At 36.5% G+C, this 18293-nt stretch overlaps 1 protein-coding gene across 1 annotated transcript; it reads right to left on the reverse strand.

The window, feature by feature from the left end:
• Window positions 1-1100: 1100 nt before the first annotated feature.
• LOC129775207 (adipokinetic hormone/corazonin-related peptide-like) lies at window positions 1101-11268 on the reverse strand. The gene is made up of 3 exons (XM_055779602.1): window positions 11166-11268; window positions 1413-1605; window positions 1101-1339 (listed from the first exon to the last, which is right to left on the reverse strand). Exons 1-3 carry the CDS (start codon window positions 11177-11179, stop codon window positions 1214-1216), a joined length of 333 nt encoding a protein of 110 aa, XP_055635577.1. The 5' UTR covers window positions 11180-11268; the 3' UTR covers window positions 1101-1213.
• Window positions 11269-18293: the final 7025 nt, after the last annotated feature.

An 18293-nucleotide genomic window follows, 5' to 3' on the forward strand; every position in this document is an offset into this window, starting at 1 on the left:
AAACAAATCAAATACCATCTACCGTGATGTATTTATTAAAGTATACATTATCAGCTATGCTTCATTATTCATGTTATGCTAATTGTTCACTAGTAAAGAAGCGGTCATTAATGAGCAGTCAGTTCGGCAGAAGCTGCCATATATTAAGTGTATCTTCAAACATAGTATAAAAGATAATTGATGATATCTGACAATATTATTCCTGCCGAATCATGGCCGTTGTTTATTTTTCATTTCCTTGGATTGCCTCTTACGTATGCGGCTTACTTTATCAAACCAAACTTGACTGTTCACTATATATGCCTGTCAAGGATTCATCTAGGTTTGAAGCCATAAACTCAGCCTCATAGCATTTCAACTAATGATTTGTTCATCTCAGAATGGCCCATATTACAGCAGTTATGTGGAATAGTCTGAACGGTAGCACATAGTTGTATACATGTAAACATTACTTATTATTTTTAACTTTTGACCGGTCATTTTTATAAAATTAACATTGAAAAGTAGGTAAGTATCGAAAAGGTATCGAAGAAGATCAGTTGAAATGAATAAGTTTGAAAAGAGTGTGCTTGTTGCACTCATGGAATGTTCAGACTGGGCCTGATTCTCGAATACACTTCCCGGTGGAAACGGAACAAACGGCACGCCATTGAACTACGTTTTACGAGTTAGTGAAGTGTCGAAGATAATAATGAGTTTTCAGGCAGAATGAGCACTTTTCAAATAAAGATCATTAATGAAAATTAACTTCTTCATATCAAACTGGTGTTCAATGTGAATGGAAAACTTTGTTTTCTTCATGTGATATAATAATCTCATACAAAAATTTCATCTGAAGAAAATTTGATATTATAATGGTAAGTTTAGTGGGAAACTAATCTCGTATCCAGATGTCGAAACCGTACCATTGTCATCGCGAATACGTTTCATTCCGTTTCCATCGTGAAATGTATTCGAAGTGTATTCGAGAATCAGGCCCACTGTCTTTTTAACATACTCGAGATTATCTTGGGAAATGCTATAAAATAAAGGTTTTATATTATAAGGTTTGGGGTGAATAATTTTAAAGACAAAAGCAATCAGGGAAATATACATCATCAATCAATTTACCACAATTAAGCATCATTTATTGTTTATATATTTGTACATTAGAAAAGTTCATTCTCGCTTTATTCAGCCGGTTGATATTCCTAGCAGTATGTCTTCGTCTTAGTTACAGGTGGTTGTTCGCGAAAAGTGGCAGACTATTACCGTTGCTACTTTCGCCCAACACATCGTCATATTGCATGGTTTTAATCAACGATCTTGTCTCACACACGGTCAGGTGTTGAATGTTTTTCTGTGAATAAGAATAGAAGCAGAGATAAATTTCAGGATACGATACAGAATAGTGGTAATATTTCGCCACCTACCGTGATAGCAGTGCACAGATTCGAGATTGACCTCAAGATGGCGCTGCACTCGCTCGCCGGCTGGCTGGTTTCTACTAGCGACCGCTTGCCTGCGTTCCAATCGCGAGAGAATGTGACTTGAGCATTCGACATAGTCGATGTGAGCACAGCGGAGAACAAAACGAACAAGACGAGCTTTTCCAGCTGCTGGCGTCTGAAATGAGAAAAAGCTTATTGCAAAATTCGTATCACGGCATCGGGATTAATTTATTTTGAAAGAGATTGAAAAAGTTTATATTTTTCTTCAGGATTTAGGATTTGAATTCAAACTAAATGAATTTTCTTGTGATTGAATTTGTGTGAAGTATGTTGAACCGAGTACAACTCATAAAAATCCCACGAGCAGCCTTTTAGTTCAACATAAAGTATATTATAAAGTAGATAAAATCGTGTACGCTAGGGCACAGTTTCTGTGGGTTCTCCCCACTTCACACGCTCGAACATTTTTAACTCTTAATATTTTTTTTGTTTTATTATTGTTGTATTCTTGAATTAGTGATTATTTTGATTTTGATCTGTGATAGTAAGTAATAGTTACTGAGTGATTGATTTCAGCAATTTTGAGGTTTGTTGTCTGCTGAACAAATAACCCTACAACATTTGCACCGCTTTTAAATGTTCAGCTAAAATACGAAAACATCAAAATTTGGCGTGTGCTAACGTTTTATTCCATCCTTCGAACTTTTTCAAGTATAGAACTCCAATAACGTCGTTGTAATTCTGGGATCTATGCTATGTAATTTGAATTATAGCCCTTGGTGTAGTCCTACGTCTCTCCGGTTATGTCCCCGACACTACCCACCCGTTTTTCTAGGGTTTTAGGGTGTCCATTTCCTTTTGAAGGTGGTCTGAAAAATCAACTTTTTCTCCGTTTTTCCAAAACTGACAAAAAAATCATAACATTTGAACCGATTTCAATTATCTCTTCTTTCTTGGAAAAATATTAGGTTGGGGAAAAAGTAGTCCATTATTTTTGGGTGAATTTCTTTTCACCCTGGAAATTTTTCAATGCGAGAAAAAGGTGGTGATCGCTAGGTCGCAGGTCCGGATTATATGATGGATGCATTAAAACGTCCCAATCAAGCTCTCGGAATTATGTGGCCTTGCATTGTTCTGATGGAATACAACACCTCCTCTATTGCCTAATTCTGAACGTTTCTGGTCAATCACTAGCCAATCACAGGTCAATCACGGTCCATTTGTTGACAGTAGAGATCTTAATTTAGTGTATTGCTCTAAAAAAAATTTAAAAACAAAATTTGAAAAAAAAATAAAAAAATTAATTAAATTGCACGTATGTTTGCACGTCCTGTTACTGTATCGGCACCATAAACACCATTCATAATTTTAGCGGTCCGGCTTTCATTTTCGCATTTATAAAAGAAAAAGTGTAAAATGTACCGAATTTTCTCTTTGTTGACCTTCAATGTTAACACTCTGTAACTCACAACTGAATGGAACAAACAAAAAACAGCAAAATATTTCTTTTAGTGTGAAATGTCACCTTTACAACGAGCCTAAACTGAAATTGTATGATCAATGTTGCGCAAGATATTCATCACTAAAGCCAGCTACCGAAGAAATAATGGATAACTTTTCCTCAACCTGATGTTACACATTATTGGATTTTGATTTTATATTTATTGATTGTATTTGTATTTTTATAGTTTACTATTTTTTCTTGGAAGCTGAGGTTTTGTTTACATAACATATCTAAAAATCAGAGAGGTGTTATTTTCCGTTTTTGTTTTTGAGTTATGATTTTTCAAAGTAAACCGATGGTCCGAAAAAAACAATTTTTCTTCTTTTTTCCACCACATAACTTTTGAATTACTTATTGAAAAAGTTTAATAAGAGCATGTTACAAACCCTCACCCAAACTAGCGTTGGCAGAAAACATGTCATCTTTGGCAGAAATGATGCCATTTAGTGTATTGGAGAGTCAAATGCGCAAATGATGAGCTGTTCCTGTTTTCTTTTCTCATTTTCATTTGGGATTGTGCCAAAAAAAGTCCATACGACGTCAATGGGGACCGAACCAAGGTCGGCTGGAATGAAAAGGCTATTTTACAAAACCACGCTATCCACATGGCTAATGATGCTTCAGCAGTTGTTCAGCAAATACGTGATAATATTGCCCCTGATTATAAAATGAAGTTGGGAAGTGTTTTCTAAGAATAAAAAAGGAGCGCATGAAGGAGAACAATATCTATCTCAGTCTGGGTCGTGTATGTGGCCAAGTATGCGGAAAGCTTATTTGTCTTTTGTTTCGCTCGATCGTATTAATCTTATATTGCGGTACCATGTATATTCTACAAATGCTTATCAGTATTTGTGAGTCATGACATTTTCTGTTATGTTATGTCTCATTTAAAGTCTTAAATCGGGATGACAAAACATGAGCTGAAAATCAATTTTGGGTGTAGAAAGCATGAAGCAAAGAAACCCGCAAAACTCTTCAGTATACTAAATAGTACATTGAAAAATTAAGGAACGCTACTCATTCACAAAAAATATCAGCAACATTATTTTCAACGAAGAAGAAAGAATTATCGTGGAGTAGAAAAGTTAGGAAAAGTCGTCGAAAATTTTTCATTATATTAAATATCATATCAAATCTATAACATGTTTTGCCTTTTAAATGGTTACATGGTTATTATAATGGTTAATGGAACATGGTTATTAACGACAATGAATAAATTTCATTATTTTTGTTCATTAATGATGCTTGGTTTAAGAATATAAGAGAATAACAATGAAATAATAATCTCTTCAAAGATCAATAACTAATATCTCTCAATGAAATGCTGCTGATAAAATGTGTTCGGAATTCAAAGCAAAAGTGTCGGAAATTCAAATCATGATTTTAAAAAAGTCTCCGAATTTGAAATCACGGCAAAATAAAGAAATTTACAAATTTTGAACAAATACAACAAATACAACAAATACAACATGAATTCTGTGATTCATAACTTACAAGAAAGCCTTCTAATTCTACAGGAACGGTAATTTGTCGTGCTATGATATGTCAATTATTTAGTAGTTGAAGTTATCATCGTAAGCGCTTCAGTGTCCGGATTTCGATGCTTTATGATACTGAACCGTATTAAAAACTACAAACGGGTCTTAATTAAATAAAAAACTGAAAGCAAGCTAAGCTTTGTGCGATTTGAACTCCAAACCGCAATAATGGGAGAGCATATTGACGAAATCACTTGGTTGTATCAGAGTGCCTTCTTTTCACAACTGATATTGGGACTAAGGAATTTTATAACATCAAATCGTTCATATCATCTATGAGAATCATTTTACATAGATCTTCAATGTATTTTTTTTACGTTTAAAAGGTCCCAGCTAAAATGTAGCCTTTGTGGAGGTGACTGCTGTAAACAACCTGAACGAAAAGTCTTAGAATAACGATATAATACGGAACGTGTTGGACATGTATAACTACTATCCCATGCAAATCTCTCCAAACAGCTGGCACAGCAGCTATAAAAAAATATCACCTCATACTAAAGGGACATCTCGGCTTCGACTAGTCCATATCGATTGTGATGACGGTGCCTATATCGATGACATAGGGGTTGGTTGAGGATCAATTAACTTTTTGTGAAGAAATGCAAAACGTCTGAGTGCAAAACCTTCCATGAATTCGTGGAATTTAGGTTTTCTGCAGAAAAAGGGGTAAAGTTGTAGTATTTTCATTTTCTTCTGGCATTGACATGCTAAAAATAACTCTGCGGTGCTTAGACGTCCATTTTGCTCGTATTTACGTAGGACCACGTATTTATGGAAGGTTTCGATTTTGTTACCTTTTTTAACGTAGGACGAATTCATAACTTTTGAACTACTGGATCGATTTAGATGGTCGATATATATAATTAAAGCCAATTAACTAATCCTTGTGGAAAAAATATTCTACTTGTAAAAAAATAGAATTTTGTTTTCGTAATTATCGATTGTATTTGTTTTTTGTAGTATACATGGCTTTGGATTATAGGGGCGCTATATTTTTTTAATATTTTTTTCCTGAAAGCTGTTTTTTTACATAACATATCCAAAATCCAGAGATGTGATTTTTGTCGTTTCTTAAGTTATGATTTTTAAAAGTTAACCGATGGTAGAAAAAATCAAATTATCCTTTTTCCCAAATATGACCTTTTAGAAAAAAAACCATAACTTTTGAACCACTGAACCGATTCAGATGATCGATATATCAAATTTAAACCAATAAGAAAAAATATCACATTTGCAAAAAAGTTGGGTTTTATTTTTGTAATTATTGACTGTATGAAGTCTTTCAGATTAAACGCTCACGCAAAAAAAAAAAAACGAATAGTTCCTTATAAAAAAAATCTCGCTCCGACGATGGTAACACTGCATTCCCATTCCCTTCGGGACGATAATATTCGGCTACTCGTTCAGTCTGATCGGATGGTTTTTAGTGTCAAGATGTACCATTTACAAAAACGTGTATTTTTAGTGAAATCGTATTACTCGAGCAACCGAAGCCTTAATGAAACTTTGTCCTCTTATGGTAAGAATTTCAACATTTCTGATTGTCGATTACTTCCTCTGAGGTTACGTGACGAACCGTTGCCATATTAATAAGCCACAAAATTTGGAGGAACTTAAAGAAGAAATAATTCGGTTTTCAACAGCATCAAAGTCATAATGTTAGAGTTGTGCATGAAGAATTTTGTTCGCCGTTTAAAACGCGTTATCGAAAAACGGGGCGGTCACATCGAAAATGTCCTAAAATAAGTTTTTTTTTCGTTTTTTTTCAAATAAAAATCGGTTCACTTTTGTAGAAGTCATTAAAATTTGTTGCGTGAGCGTTTAATCTGTAAGACCCTATATCTTAAAAAAGATCGGAAAACCGACAGATGAAAAATGTCATTTCTGCAATTTCGAAGCTGAAACTTCGTAACATTTACTGTGACAATGCAGCACACTAATTCAGCGAAGACTGCGGATTCTTGGAAAGGGCATTCATATGCCTAACGAGATTTGGTCAACTGAACCAAAAAAAGTAAGGAACTCCATAAAGGAAGTCATATCTTCCTGGGGGGGGGGATATGCAAAGTTCTATACCCAAAGTTAATTTTTAGTACATGTTTTGACATTTCGATTTATTACATTAAATGAGCCGAAAACTAACAACAAATGCACTATACCCCAATATGTGTATATCATTTGTATAATATATATGCTAGAGCCAATATGAGCGAGCGAAACAGGCGAAGTATAGTTTGCCAAATACACGGCCCAGACAGAGAGTAATATCTATTCTTGTTCATGCTTTTCTTTTTCCTCTTAGAAAACATTTTCCAACTTTATTTTATGATGAGGTAATATTATCACACTTTTATATAACGACACAAGTAGCTGTATGGATAGCGTGGTCGTATGAAACAGCTTTGCATTTCAGCCGGCCTTGGTTACGATCCCCATTGACGTCGTATGGACTTTTTTTTGGCACAATCCCAAATGAAATGAAAAAAGAAAAAAGAAAGGGATGTCTGCTCCCATACAGACAAACCTTTTTTAAGCTATTTAAACAGTTCATTATTTGCGCATTTGACCCTCCAGCACACGAAATGGCATTATTTCTGAATAAGAGTAAATGTTTTCAGCCAACGCTAGTTTGGGTGTAGTGCGACTATCACTTATTCCCTGAGAGATGGAACGAACTGACACTGATACATAGCAAACTTAAGAGCACTACAATAGATCAAACTAATGATCGCCGTGGTTCATTGCTCCTACAGAAGAAAGGGGCAATATACTTGGTATAGCATTTCTATTCCCTTTTTGGAGTACGAAACGTCTAAGTCTTCGGAATATGCCTCAGTGCCACTCTGCAGACTGCCTATTGGACTCAGGAGTGTAGTAATGGATCCACGTTTCATCCATTCCCACAAAACGTCGAAAGAAGTCCACTAGATTACGCTTGAACGCCAAACCCGCTATTGAACAATCAACGCGCCGCTGTTTTTGGTCGACTGTTAGCAAACGCGGTACCATGGATAGCATTTTCATATCCAAAATGTCGTGCACAATGTATCCCACTCGTTCTTTTGAAATGTGTACGGCCTTAGCAAACTCGCGTAACTTCACTTTACGATCGTTCAAAACGAGTTGATGCACTTGTTCTACGATTTCTGGATTCGTAGCATCTTTTGGCCTTCCAGAGCGAGGTGCATCTGCGGTGCTTGTACGGCCCATTTTGAATTCACTAAACCACCGATAAACTGTTGTTCTGGGAGGAACAGAAGTGGAATAACATTTCATCACACACTGCATTGATTGTTCAGGAGTTTTCCCCATCAAAAAACAATGTTTAATCAAAATACGATATTACTCTTTCTCTATTTTCTATATGAATGCTCAGGTAGTGACACTTAAACAACTGTAGTTTGTGAACAAATAAACTAAATGTCATGAAACTTCACACATAAGCATGTGACAGATGAACCTCTCGAAATGAATCTTGTTCATTTTTTAGTGGCGCCATCTGTTGAAACATCTGTGCTCCAGTGGCGGAGTGGTTAGCGTCACAACTAACATGCCGGGGGTTCGGGTTCGATTCCCGTTCTGGTCGTGGATATTTTTCGCCAAAGAAATTTCCTCCGACTTGCACTGTGGTCACGCGTATACATTCAAGGCGTTTTATTTGGCATACAAATCCCAACTAAGTAGTAATAATAATGACGCAAGTAATATTACGTTGAGACGACGAAGTTCCTCTAGGAACGGTAGTGCCATTTAAGAAGGATCTTTTGAAAAATCCCGGGACTTTTTAGCCCATGTAGTATACTAGTAACAATACGGTTTGGAGTTTGGCTCCTTTAAACTTTTGTAACTGAGCCTGTAAAAATAAATGTATCTCAAGTTTATATTTGTTCACTTTTTTCTAGGCTCAAATATGATGAGTTATCAGTTATCAGAGTGCAAATAATTTGTAGGAACATACTATCGAAATGTCTCGATCAGGTCAAGGGATTGTCTCAACAACGGAAAGACATTCCCTGTACCAAGCGAAAAGATGAAAATGAAATTTCACTCGTAAGGGTTCTAAAAATGCAATACAATCAAGTCTAGTTTTGGGGGATCCTCTCTTGTGCGATATTTCTCTGTTCGATTATATTATGTGTGTGGTTCAAGCTATGATTTAACAATATTAGGTTGGGGAAAAAGTTATCCATTACTTTCTCGGTAGCTGGCTTTAGTGATCAATATCTCGCGTAATATTGATCATACAATTTCAAGTTTAGCCTCGTTGTGAAGGTAACATTTCACACTGAAGAAAATCTTTTGCTGTTTTTTGTTTGTTCCATTCAGTTGTGAGTTACAGGGTGTTAACAATGGAGGTCAATAAAGAGAAAATTCGGTACACTTAACTCTTTTCCTTTTATAAAGGCAAAAATGCAAGCCAGGCCACTGAAATTGTGAATGGTGTTTATGGTGCAACAGTAAAATACGAGTAATTCAATTTATTCAAAAAAAAATTAACCTAAAATTTGTTTAGCTTAATACACTAAATTCAGATCTCTAGTGTCAAAAAATGGACCGTTTGAAGCTAATGATTGACAAAAAGGTTTGCACAGATGAGTAATCGCACAAAACAGGTTTAATAAGTTTTTATGTTGAGATCATTAGCTCCGCATGACATATAAGGAAAATGGGGGTAAGACGGATATGTTAAGAAGAACTTCAATGGTATCATTGGAAACTCATGTTTTCTCATTTAAGAGCAGTTTCTTCCAGCTCAATATACTGGTTTTCGAAATCATTGGCTAAATGTTTTATAAAAATGTGTGTTTCCATGTTTTTTACTGTTACTGAAATCAAAACAAGCCGAAAAGTAGAACATTTTTATCGATGCGGGTATAATGGGCATGTAGCGAGGGGAATATGGACAGGTTAATAATATACGAAGCGTAGAAGTTTATCGCTCGCGAGAGGAATAATTTCGCACTCTCTCATTGTTTGTTGTCCAGTAACTGAAATAAAACAAAAAGAGAAAGCAATATAAAAAGAGTTGAATATTCCCTTCCCTTTCTATCATGTATTGTGATGTGACTGTCCATTTCAACCCCACCAGTGAAATTATTTCAATAATTTAAATCTCCATCTACGAATGAATTTACTTTTCCGTACATACTCCGTACATCGCTTCTCTGTTAATTCATGAACCGAAATATAACAATCAGCGAATTCAATTTTGCAATTAAACCACTCAAAAAGTTTTTGTTTCCCTATTTCACTTTTGATCAGTATTCATTGTCATAGGATAGTTTAAATATTATAGAATAGCATGTAGCAGGGGTTCCCATCAGCAGAAATTTGAAATTCATAATGCAACTATACAAATCAACCACCTGTCCATTATACCCCCACTGTCCGTCTTACCCGCGGTTCCCCAACTAGCTTCGGACCTCAGGAAGTGTGGAATCATATCGTGAACTATTAGATCAATTGCCCATCTGGGATCATAAAAATCGATTTGGTAGGTAATTCCTAGAACACGAAGTATGGCTATTAAATAACGAGACTGCGCGCCTGGTGGGCGCCCTAGAGGGGTGGAGGGAAAAACGAATAGAGCGTTCGGTAGCTTGAAGTGTCTGCTACAAACGTACGAAAACACGTTTTTGTCACTATAGTAGTTTGCGAGCAGTAGCGGTTTGAATGGAACGTGGTTTGTAGTGCGCGTCGGAAATCATGTGTGACGAAAAACACGAACAACAACGCACCTGCCCATAACGCGCTGTCCGTGAAGCAATTTTTAGCCGATTAGGGCATTCCAGTGTTCCGTACTAGCCAGATCTAGTCCCATGCGACTTTTGTCTATTCCCCAAGATCAAATCCGTGTTGAAAGGTACCCGATTTCAGTCCGTAGAAGAGGCACAAAAGAAGAGTTTCAGCACTGCTTCGAACAATGGAAAAAACGTATGGAAAGGTGTGTGAGGAGCCAACGCGGAAGGAAACCCCAAATGAACGCATTTTAAGCTAAGATTATATTGCTTTCATTTACAAGAAGACAGAATTTAACAAAGAATAAAGATGATTTTTTAAGGTATGAAGAGTTGCACCGAATCCAGTACAAAAAAAAACTAATTTTTGATCGCAGTATGAACTAAATTCTCAATTTCTCATGAATTAAGCTCATACTTTGCATAGATATTATACACACATCCAAGTGAAATAGTTGTTATAATATCGCAATGTGAAAAAATCTGTCCTGAGTAGCCATATGCAATGGTTCTTATGATTGACGTCAAATGTGTGAAGCATCATGTCAAACGGAGTGCCTATCTACAGGCGTTATAATACAGTAAATTTGAAAAACAAAGAAACAAACAGGCAAAATGAATCGGAAGTAGCCACGTGCTTGACGGCGTAGACGCTGATCACAAATCCCATATAGCCCAAAAAACAGGACTTAGAAAACAAGGAAATTATTGAAAAATTTGGATAGAAGCGCAAACTTGTAAAAAAAAAACCAAATTGCACATATTGTCCACATTCACAGAAAACAACTGAACACATTCTGGGAACATTCTGGAAAACCACTGTGTTTAATTATAGATGAGATTGAGTTGAACTTTTTCCTAATCCAGCAATTGTTCAGGAATGTTTGATGTAATGTAACTCCACTGCATCAGATAACACCTTATATTATTCCTGGATTAGTACACATAAACAAACCTGTTACAAAACATTTTCACCAAGTTTATATTTCTATACGAACAACTGAATTTTAAACGGCTGAATCTCAATAAAGAGAGATACCTGAACACCAAGCAACACTCACCAGTAAACTGATACGGTTTAGGATCCGATTCGTCCTTTTATATTGATACATCTAATCTTGTTGTTCTCATTGTATTATACCAAAAAGAAAAACATAACTCATTGTACATCTCCAGACTCCCATCACTGTTTTCGAGGTGACCATATTTCACGGTGATGAAATATGCAAATATGTGTTGACAGTTGACCACCCCCGCTCGCCAATGCTGTTTGATGCAGAAGAAAATCCTCCGTGGGAATCTTGACCATGCTTCTGCTTCTCAGGAGGGTGTAATCGATATGGACAGCTTTGAACTTCAAAGAATTTGCTAGTATTTAATAACCTTTTGGGTCGACGACGGACACGGGAACCATTCCTAAAATAAATGCACGGGTTATATGTGAGTGTTATTGTTTTCGTTGAGATACGTTTTAGATAATCCATATTTCTAGGTAGTGATAACACGAGAAGAAATAAAACTAAAATTACAATTCTCAGAAAGTAAAAGAATTGTTTACTGCTATCAGAAACAAAGAAATAGTTGTTCCCACTCAAGCTGGATGCACTCGTAATGGGTGTGTAACAACATCTTTAGTTCTACCGTACGCGGCATGTGCAATTAGTTATTACACTATTGATGACCAACAACTTCAGCAGCAGCATGGGATGCTAATTTCTTAATTTGAATAATAATTATTGCGAGGGGTGTTTCCCAGGACTGATTATCGCACACCACGGCATAAATTTCTGCTTTTGTTATGCTCTAATAAAAGTTTACCACGAGTCTGATTACAATACGCACCAATCGAATGTATCCGAAGAACAGGAGTTCACGTCATGTTGTTGTTGTTGTTGCTGCTGTTGTTGTTATTAATTATGAGCTTCGTCCGAAGAAGAAAATTATTGATGCAGCATCCTGGCGGTGTAGGCTGCATCGATAAGTAGCTTGTGACATTACAATATAATTGCGTTCGGCTGACGAGATTCTCATCTGAGATAGAGTCCACTCCTGCGAACATAATTATCCGAAGAATGCCGTTTACGCTTCTTTTCCGCTATGGCGTTACTATAGTTGAGGCTGAAGAGATAAGGCGTAAAGAGTTTCTCTATAGTGGTGATAAGCGAAAAGAATACTTTAGTGGGGAAATTGACGCGGTTGACATGAGGAGCTAAATGCATTGTCAGTACTTTCAGATTATTTTATCTTTCGTGATAACATACCTACCTGATAACTTCTTGAATGCGTGCATGTAAAGGTGACTGTAGTGGAATAATGTTGCAACAATTTAATAACAATTTAATTTTTTTTAAAATTTAGTTGAAATGTTGAGAAAATTATTTATCGTGGGTTCTCAACATTCCACACAATAAAATCAGTGCTTGAAATTGATCGATGTTACTAGCAGATTATGGCATCGAATATCGGTACTTTCGTATTTGCGTCACCGGAGCCGAAATATAATAGATAGCATTTTTATTGTTCGCACTGTCATTCAAATATTATGTGTATTGTTGTTGCCTTGTTGTTCGCAGTGTTTTGTCATTTTTTAGTGCTACGAGAATGCGTATTTGGGATTTAATGTTAAACGCCACCGGAGCGCAATTTTCATTATGAATTGTTTTTTCTTAATTAAATTTATTCTGAGGTCAACGTAATGGGGATGTAGTCCCCATCAATCAAGGATAAGGAACAGAGGCGGCCGTAAGCCGCCGAGGCGACGCAATCCGAGTCGGCCGCCGACCCGCCGTCGGAGGCGGCGGCCTTTCGCAAGCAAACCTGTGTTCCATCGATTGCCCGGTTGGTTTGAAACGTAGGAGAAAGGATCGTCTTAGGTCCGACCGAGCGTCAGCAAGCGTCGGATGGCATACGTTTGCCCGGTTAAGTAATTGCTATCTATTGTATTTCGGCTCCGGTGACGCTAATACGAAAGTACACGAATATCATACAACTGTTTTACTCTGCCCGCGGTTGTTTTGTAATTAGAAATTTCAACAAGTATATTTTTTTCTGAAGGACGTAAAACGGTGGAAAATCAGAGTCATGAAGAGTGTTGTAGAATCACAGAAGTAAATATTTTTGATGTAAGGAGGCCTTAGAAGGAACACAAGCATCTCAGATATAAGACACTTGAAAATCAATGGATGATGTGGCTTCTCGAAAATTTCAGCGCGATAGTCCTCGGTCTCTTTCATAAAATCTGAAAAACACACATTTGCAGAAACGGTGAAGGACTTGTTGAGATGATGGAATTAGGAAGCACCCAAAAATCTAGAAATAATGTTCTTTAGAACGGGTAAATTATGTTAAAATATATACCGTTCTCCGATGAAAAAATCTTATTCATATTCAACTAAATCTCGTATAGCTTAGTACTGAGTACTAGTAAAAATGACGCAAGTAATACTACGTTGAGACGGCGAAGTTCCTCTAGGAACAGTAGTGCCATTTAAGAAGAAGAAGAATAGTTGTTAAGCCTAGACATGACACCTATACTGTTTTCAGGCGAAGATCGATTGGGATAGTGTCCAGATGGTAGACTAGCATTCGGAACAGATCATTCATGCGGCGTGGAAAGCTAGTGTTAATGCAATAGATGCATCCAGGAAACCAAATCGATCCAAAGGCAAATCGTTTTTTTTTAAATCGAGGCTTAGCAATCGACGAAGATTCAATCTTAAGATTGGAAGCACAACATGTAGAACTGCAAACATGTTTTCCTTACAACTTGTCCAAGCAAATGGGGCACGGAACGACATGACCATGATTCTAGGACGAACAAGCGCCAACAGATGTACCTTGATCATGTAGAAACAGGAGAAATGTACCGTACCAATAATACGTGGAAGTTCTACGGGAAGATTAACCAATCCCGCGAAGGCTATGTGCCGCAAGCCTTCATATGCAAGAATGTGCAGAGGAATCTGTTTATGAAAAAAGTGATGTGATTGACAAATGGAAACAGTACTCCGATGAACACCTGAATAGCGAAGTAACAAATCGGAAACGGAAACGGAAATGAAACTGACTTAGGTGCGCTAATAGAAGATGACTGGGTACCAGCCCTCGACTCCCACGCGGTCCATATACGAGGGCGGTCCGATGAGTACTTAGCCTCATCGCCCGATGGTGTCAGTATTGTAAGAGAGATTACTCATCGTGTAGTACATTCTCGTAAACAGCTACTGTCTAAATTTCAGCCGAATCGGACTCGTAGTTTTGTTTTGACCGTATGTGGAAACAGGCGTGTCCGCGGATTTGAGAAAAATGGAAAAAAATGGAAATTCCGCCGTCGCCACGACCAAATTGGTCGAATTGCACTACGAACTGCTGCACCATCCACCGTATTCTCCAGATTTGGCCCCGTGCGACTTTTTTTGATTCCAAACTTGAAAAAGTCATTCGCCGGGCAGAAATTTGAGTCGAATGAAGAGGTCATTGTCGCCACGGATGCCTACTTTGCAGACCTCGAGAAAACGTATTTTTCAGATGAATTGAAGAAGTGGGGGCATCGCTGGGTCAAGTGTATCGAGCTAAAAGGCTAAAAGGAGAAATAAATCGCCACTTTTCCAAAATTTTTGTTTTTTTTTGCAGGCTAAGTACTAATCGGACTGCCCTCGTACAAGAATGGCGACAGCTGGAGTGTTGTAACTATCGCCTCCTGCAAAATACTGTATCGAATCCTATTCCGAAGTCAATCACGAGAACAGCTATTACACGTCATGCACGAAAACGAAAACATCTGTCCTGATAAACTTACTCGACTAGTCAATGCTACCATGAATCATGTGCTTGGTGTTCAATCGGACCAGACTAAGCAACATAACTTTGATTTCGAGTAAATCGAACTCAAAGTTAGAAGGTGTGTAGTTTTAGTAGCTTTCAGTCAATCTCCCCAATTGTTTTTCTACAGCCCTTAGGGACTCTTTAACAAGTTCGTGTAGTTATATTATTACAAAGAAAAACACACTTTTAGGCAGTATTCTAGTCTAGAAATTTGAAAAAAAAAATTAAAAATTTGTTCCTTTATATTTCTGTACATTGGGCATTCAAGAATATACACTAGAAAGGACTTATTGAAAATCCCATTATTCACCGAGTTAGAGCCTTTTTAGTGATGTGGTGATCCAACTGCTACGGCCATTTTTTTAACAATTAACTTTAAATGCGTTTTTCTCGAAACTAGTTTTTTCAAACTGGCGTACGCGAAATCTCAAGTTCTACTGAACTGATTCATGTCTAATTCAAATGTCAATCTGCAGACATCTCTATCGCATAAATCTCTAAAAAATGATGCTTTTTAAATTTTTCTATTTTTAAAAAACAAGAAGTGGGTTATATCTGTGATATAACCGCAAGGTAGACGTAGGACTACCGTTGGCTCGGCAATCATTTATTTGAAATTGCTTCTGAATCAATTATAAATGAATGAATGAATGGATATTTTGAAAGATTGCTGAAAGTTTGTCTTGTTAGTTTGTGGTTGGATGAGTATAAGTATGGAATTGTCATTAACATACAATTCAACTCTTTCGAACTTGTTGGTGATCCCAAAAAGAACCGATGGAATTTGAGTGGCCTTGTAAAAGCAACTGAAGATGTTTGGTACATGATTCATTTTTGCTATCGTGAGAATAACATGAGATTTTTCATGATCACTCCATACGCAGAATAGAAACTGAGGGCGCCACTTCACGGTGAAAACGAAATAAAGTTCATATAACCTTGCATAAAATTCATTTCTTTTTTATCGTGATGTGGCAATTTTTCATGATTGCTCCATGTGAAAGCAGAACAAAAACATGATGTTATTGACGAATTTACGTTAGATTTACAACCAGATGGCGCAGCGAGTAAAATGATGATGTTTTGTTTTTTTGGTCGTTCAAATTTTTTAGAAAAATCAGAATTTATCTTCAAATTTCCCGGTTTCATGTATTCTTTCTACGCTAAAAAGGTTGGAAGATCGCCATTTTACAATGTGGTATGTATATTTTGAAGAATGGCTTGGCATAAGTGTTGTAACTTCAATTTTTTTCAACTAGATAAACGATGAGTAGCATGTGTTGCGCTAAAAATACTGCAAATCCTTCATGTATCGGCCCTTACATTATCAATTATATAATCCAACTTAATATGATATCGATTTTATCACCATTATCCACAGTATTCATAACCTGTATGCATCATCAAACTCAAAATATCCGGAGATTATCAATGACTTTGGTCCAATCGCGTGTTGAAATCATCAAAAATATACAAAGCCCTAACTTTCTTACCATATACTGAAGACATTTAATGGTTGAAATAAATTTAAATAAATAAATAATGAAATAATAAAATGAATAATCACGATCGAATCTTGCTTTTCAGTGCGTAGAATAAACAAACATCACCACTTTTGTGATTCTGAACTCTAATGTAGGTGTCGCATGAACTGATTCAGCTTTGCGTAAATTCGTCAATTGGATTGAAGTGATTATTATAGTGATTGTGATTATTATACAGCTCCATTCTGTGATTATTATACAGCTCCATTCAGCCGATAAAGAGATATTAACGTGCAAAACCTTGCACTCCAGCGTCACTCTTTCGTTTTCGAAACTTTGAACTTACATCCCGGTACAGAAATGAAAGACGTAGTCCTACGTCAAAATCGGAAAACGTAAGAAAAAACGTTTCAAACCACATTTTGTTTTTCATACGGCCGCCATTTTGCCAAAAAAAAACATGTTTTTGACCCGTCCGAGGTTCACGCGATAGCGGTATCTTTACTGATTCAGAATCTGATCGATTTTTTTGTTTCAGATAACCAGAAGGGCTGGAATCGAGTACGCCATGGCACAACTTTTTTTGAACCCCTTCACTTCATCAGCTTGTAACTATTCTAGTTATAAATATTTTTTTCCGTTCAATTTTTGTTTTATTGTTAAAAGATAGATGAACAAATAATGATATAATGGATAATAAAATACTCTTTGTTTTATTTTTACCGAGCTCGGAAAACATCCGAAATTCGTGTCTCTCCACTAGAATACCCCCTTAAGGTTAATCAAGAGGGTTCTACGGCTGGCTATGTGTACTTGATCCACTGAGACTGAACCAAAAAAAATCAGAGACTTGGTCCACAATGACTGAAAAATTAAATTATGATATCATTCAGTGCGCAGTCGACGTGGATTTTAAAATGTAGAATTTCCTCCACTAAACAACAATATATCCAATAAAACAAACCGGTTTTAGGACTTGACACAGTATTTTACTTACCAAAAATAATCGATTAGTTTGTATTGTCAAGTACAATTCTCGATTTTCTAAAAAAAAAGTTTCATCAACAAACGGGTTAGGGTGATTAAGAAAAGGAGCACTTGCCGTCAATGGAAGACTACGGTTGGATTTTTTACTTCCTGGCACTTGGTCCACTGTGTATGAACAAGATATAATACTATATCCGATCAACTTTTCAATAACTATGACTTGTCAATGTAAATACATGTGTTTCAATATGAGTTTCATTGAAAGACTAAGGGAATAATTTTCTGATGCGAAGAAATCTAGCATTTTATTGGAAATTCCTTCCATTTTCTGGTTGTATGCACTTGGTTCACTCTGACAGCATAATATTCTCAGTTTTTGCTGATCAGACAAAATAAATTTATGCCATAAACTTGGCTGTTTATAACATAGGTGTGATCTTATAAAAGATGAATGTAGGTTAAGAAATACTTGATTGTTTGTTTAGTCCGAACTGACTGAACACCGACCATGTGATGTATAACGTTCGTGTTTCGGGGATACAAAATAAATATTTAGACAAGATGATGGACTTCCGTGCTGGCTGCTAAAAGCGAGCACGATTTTCTCAAGTTGGATTCAACTCCTAGGCCTTACGACGGTCGAGGATACCTACACACAGAAAAACGTATGGGAATGTGTTTCTTTTTTCATTTATTCACTCAATTCGACTAGCTGACCTGGTAAACGTTGTATTACCATATAAATTATTTCTAGTGAATAAGCTGGTTTTTTGAATAATAAAATAACT

Source organism: Toxorhynchites rutilus, chromosome 3 (genome assembly GCF_029784135.1).
Source record: "Toxorhynchites rutilus septentrionalis strain SRP chromosome 3, ASM2978413v1, whole genome shotgun sequence".
NCBI classification, from domain to species: domain Eukaryota; kingdom Metazoa; phylum Arthropoda; class Insecta; order Diptera; family Culicidae; genus Toxorhynchites; species Toxorhynchites rutilus.

Coding starts and splice junctions, on each gene's coding strand:
- LOC129775207 (XM_055779602.1), bottom strand. Junction 1,340..1,412: donor ATCTGTGCACTGCTATCACG/GTAGGTGGCGAA, acceptor TCTTATTCACAG/AAAAACATTCAACACCTGAC.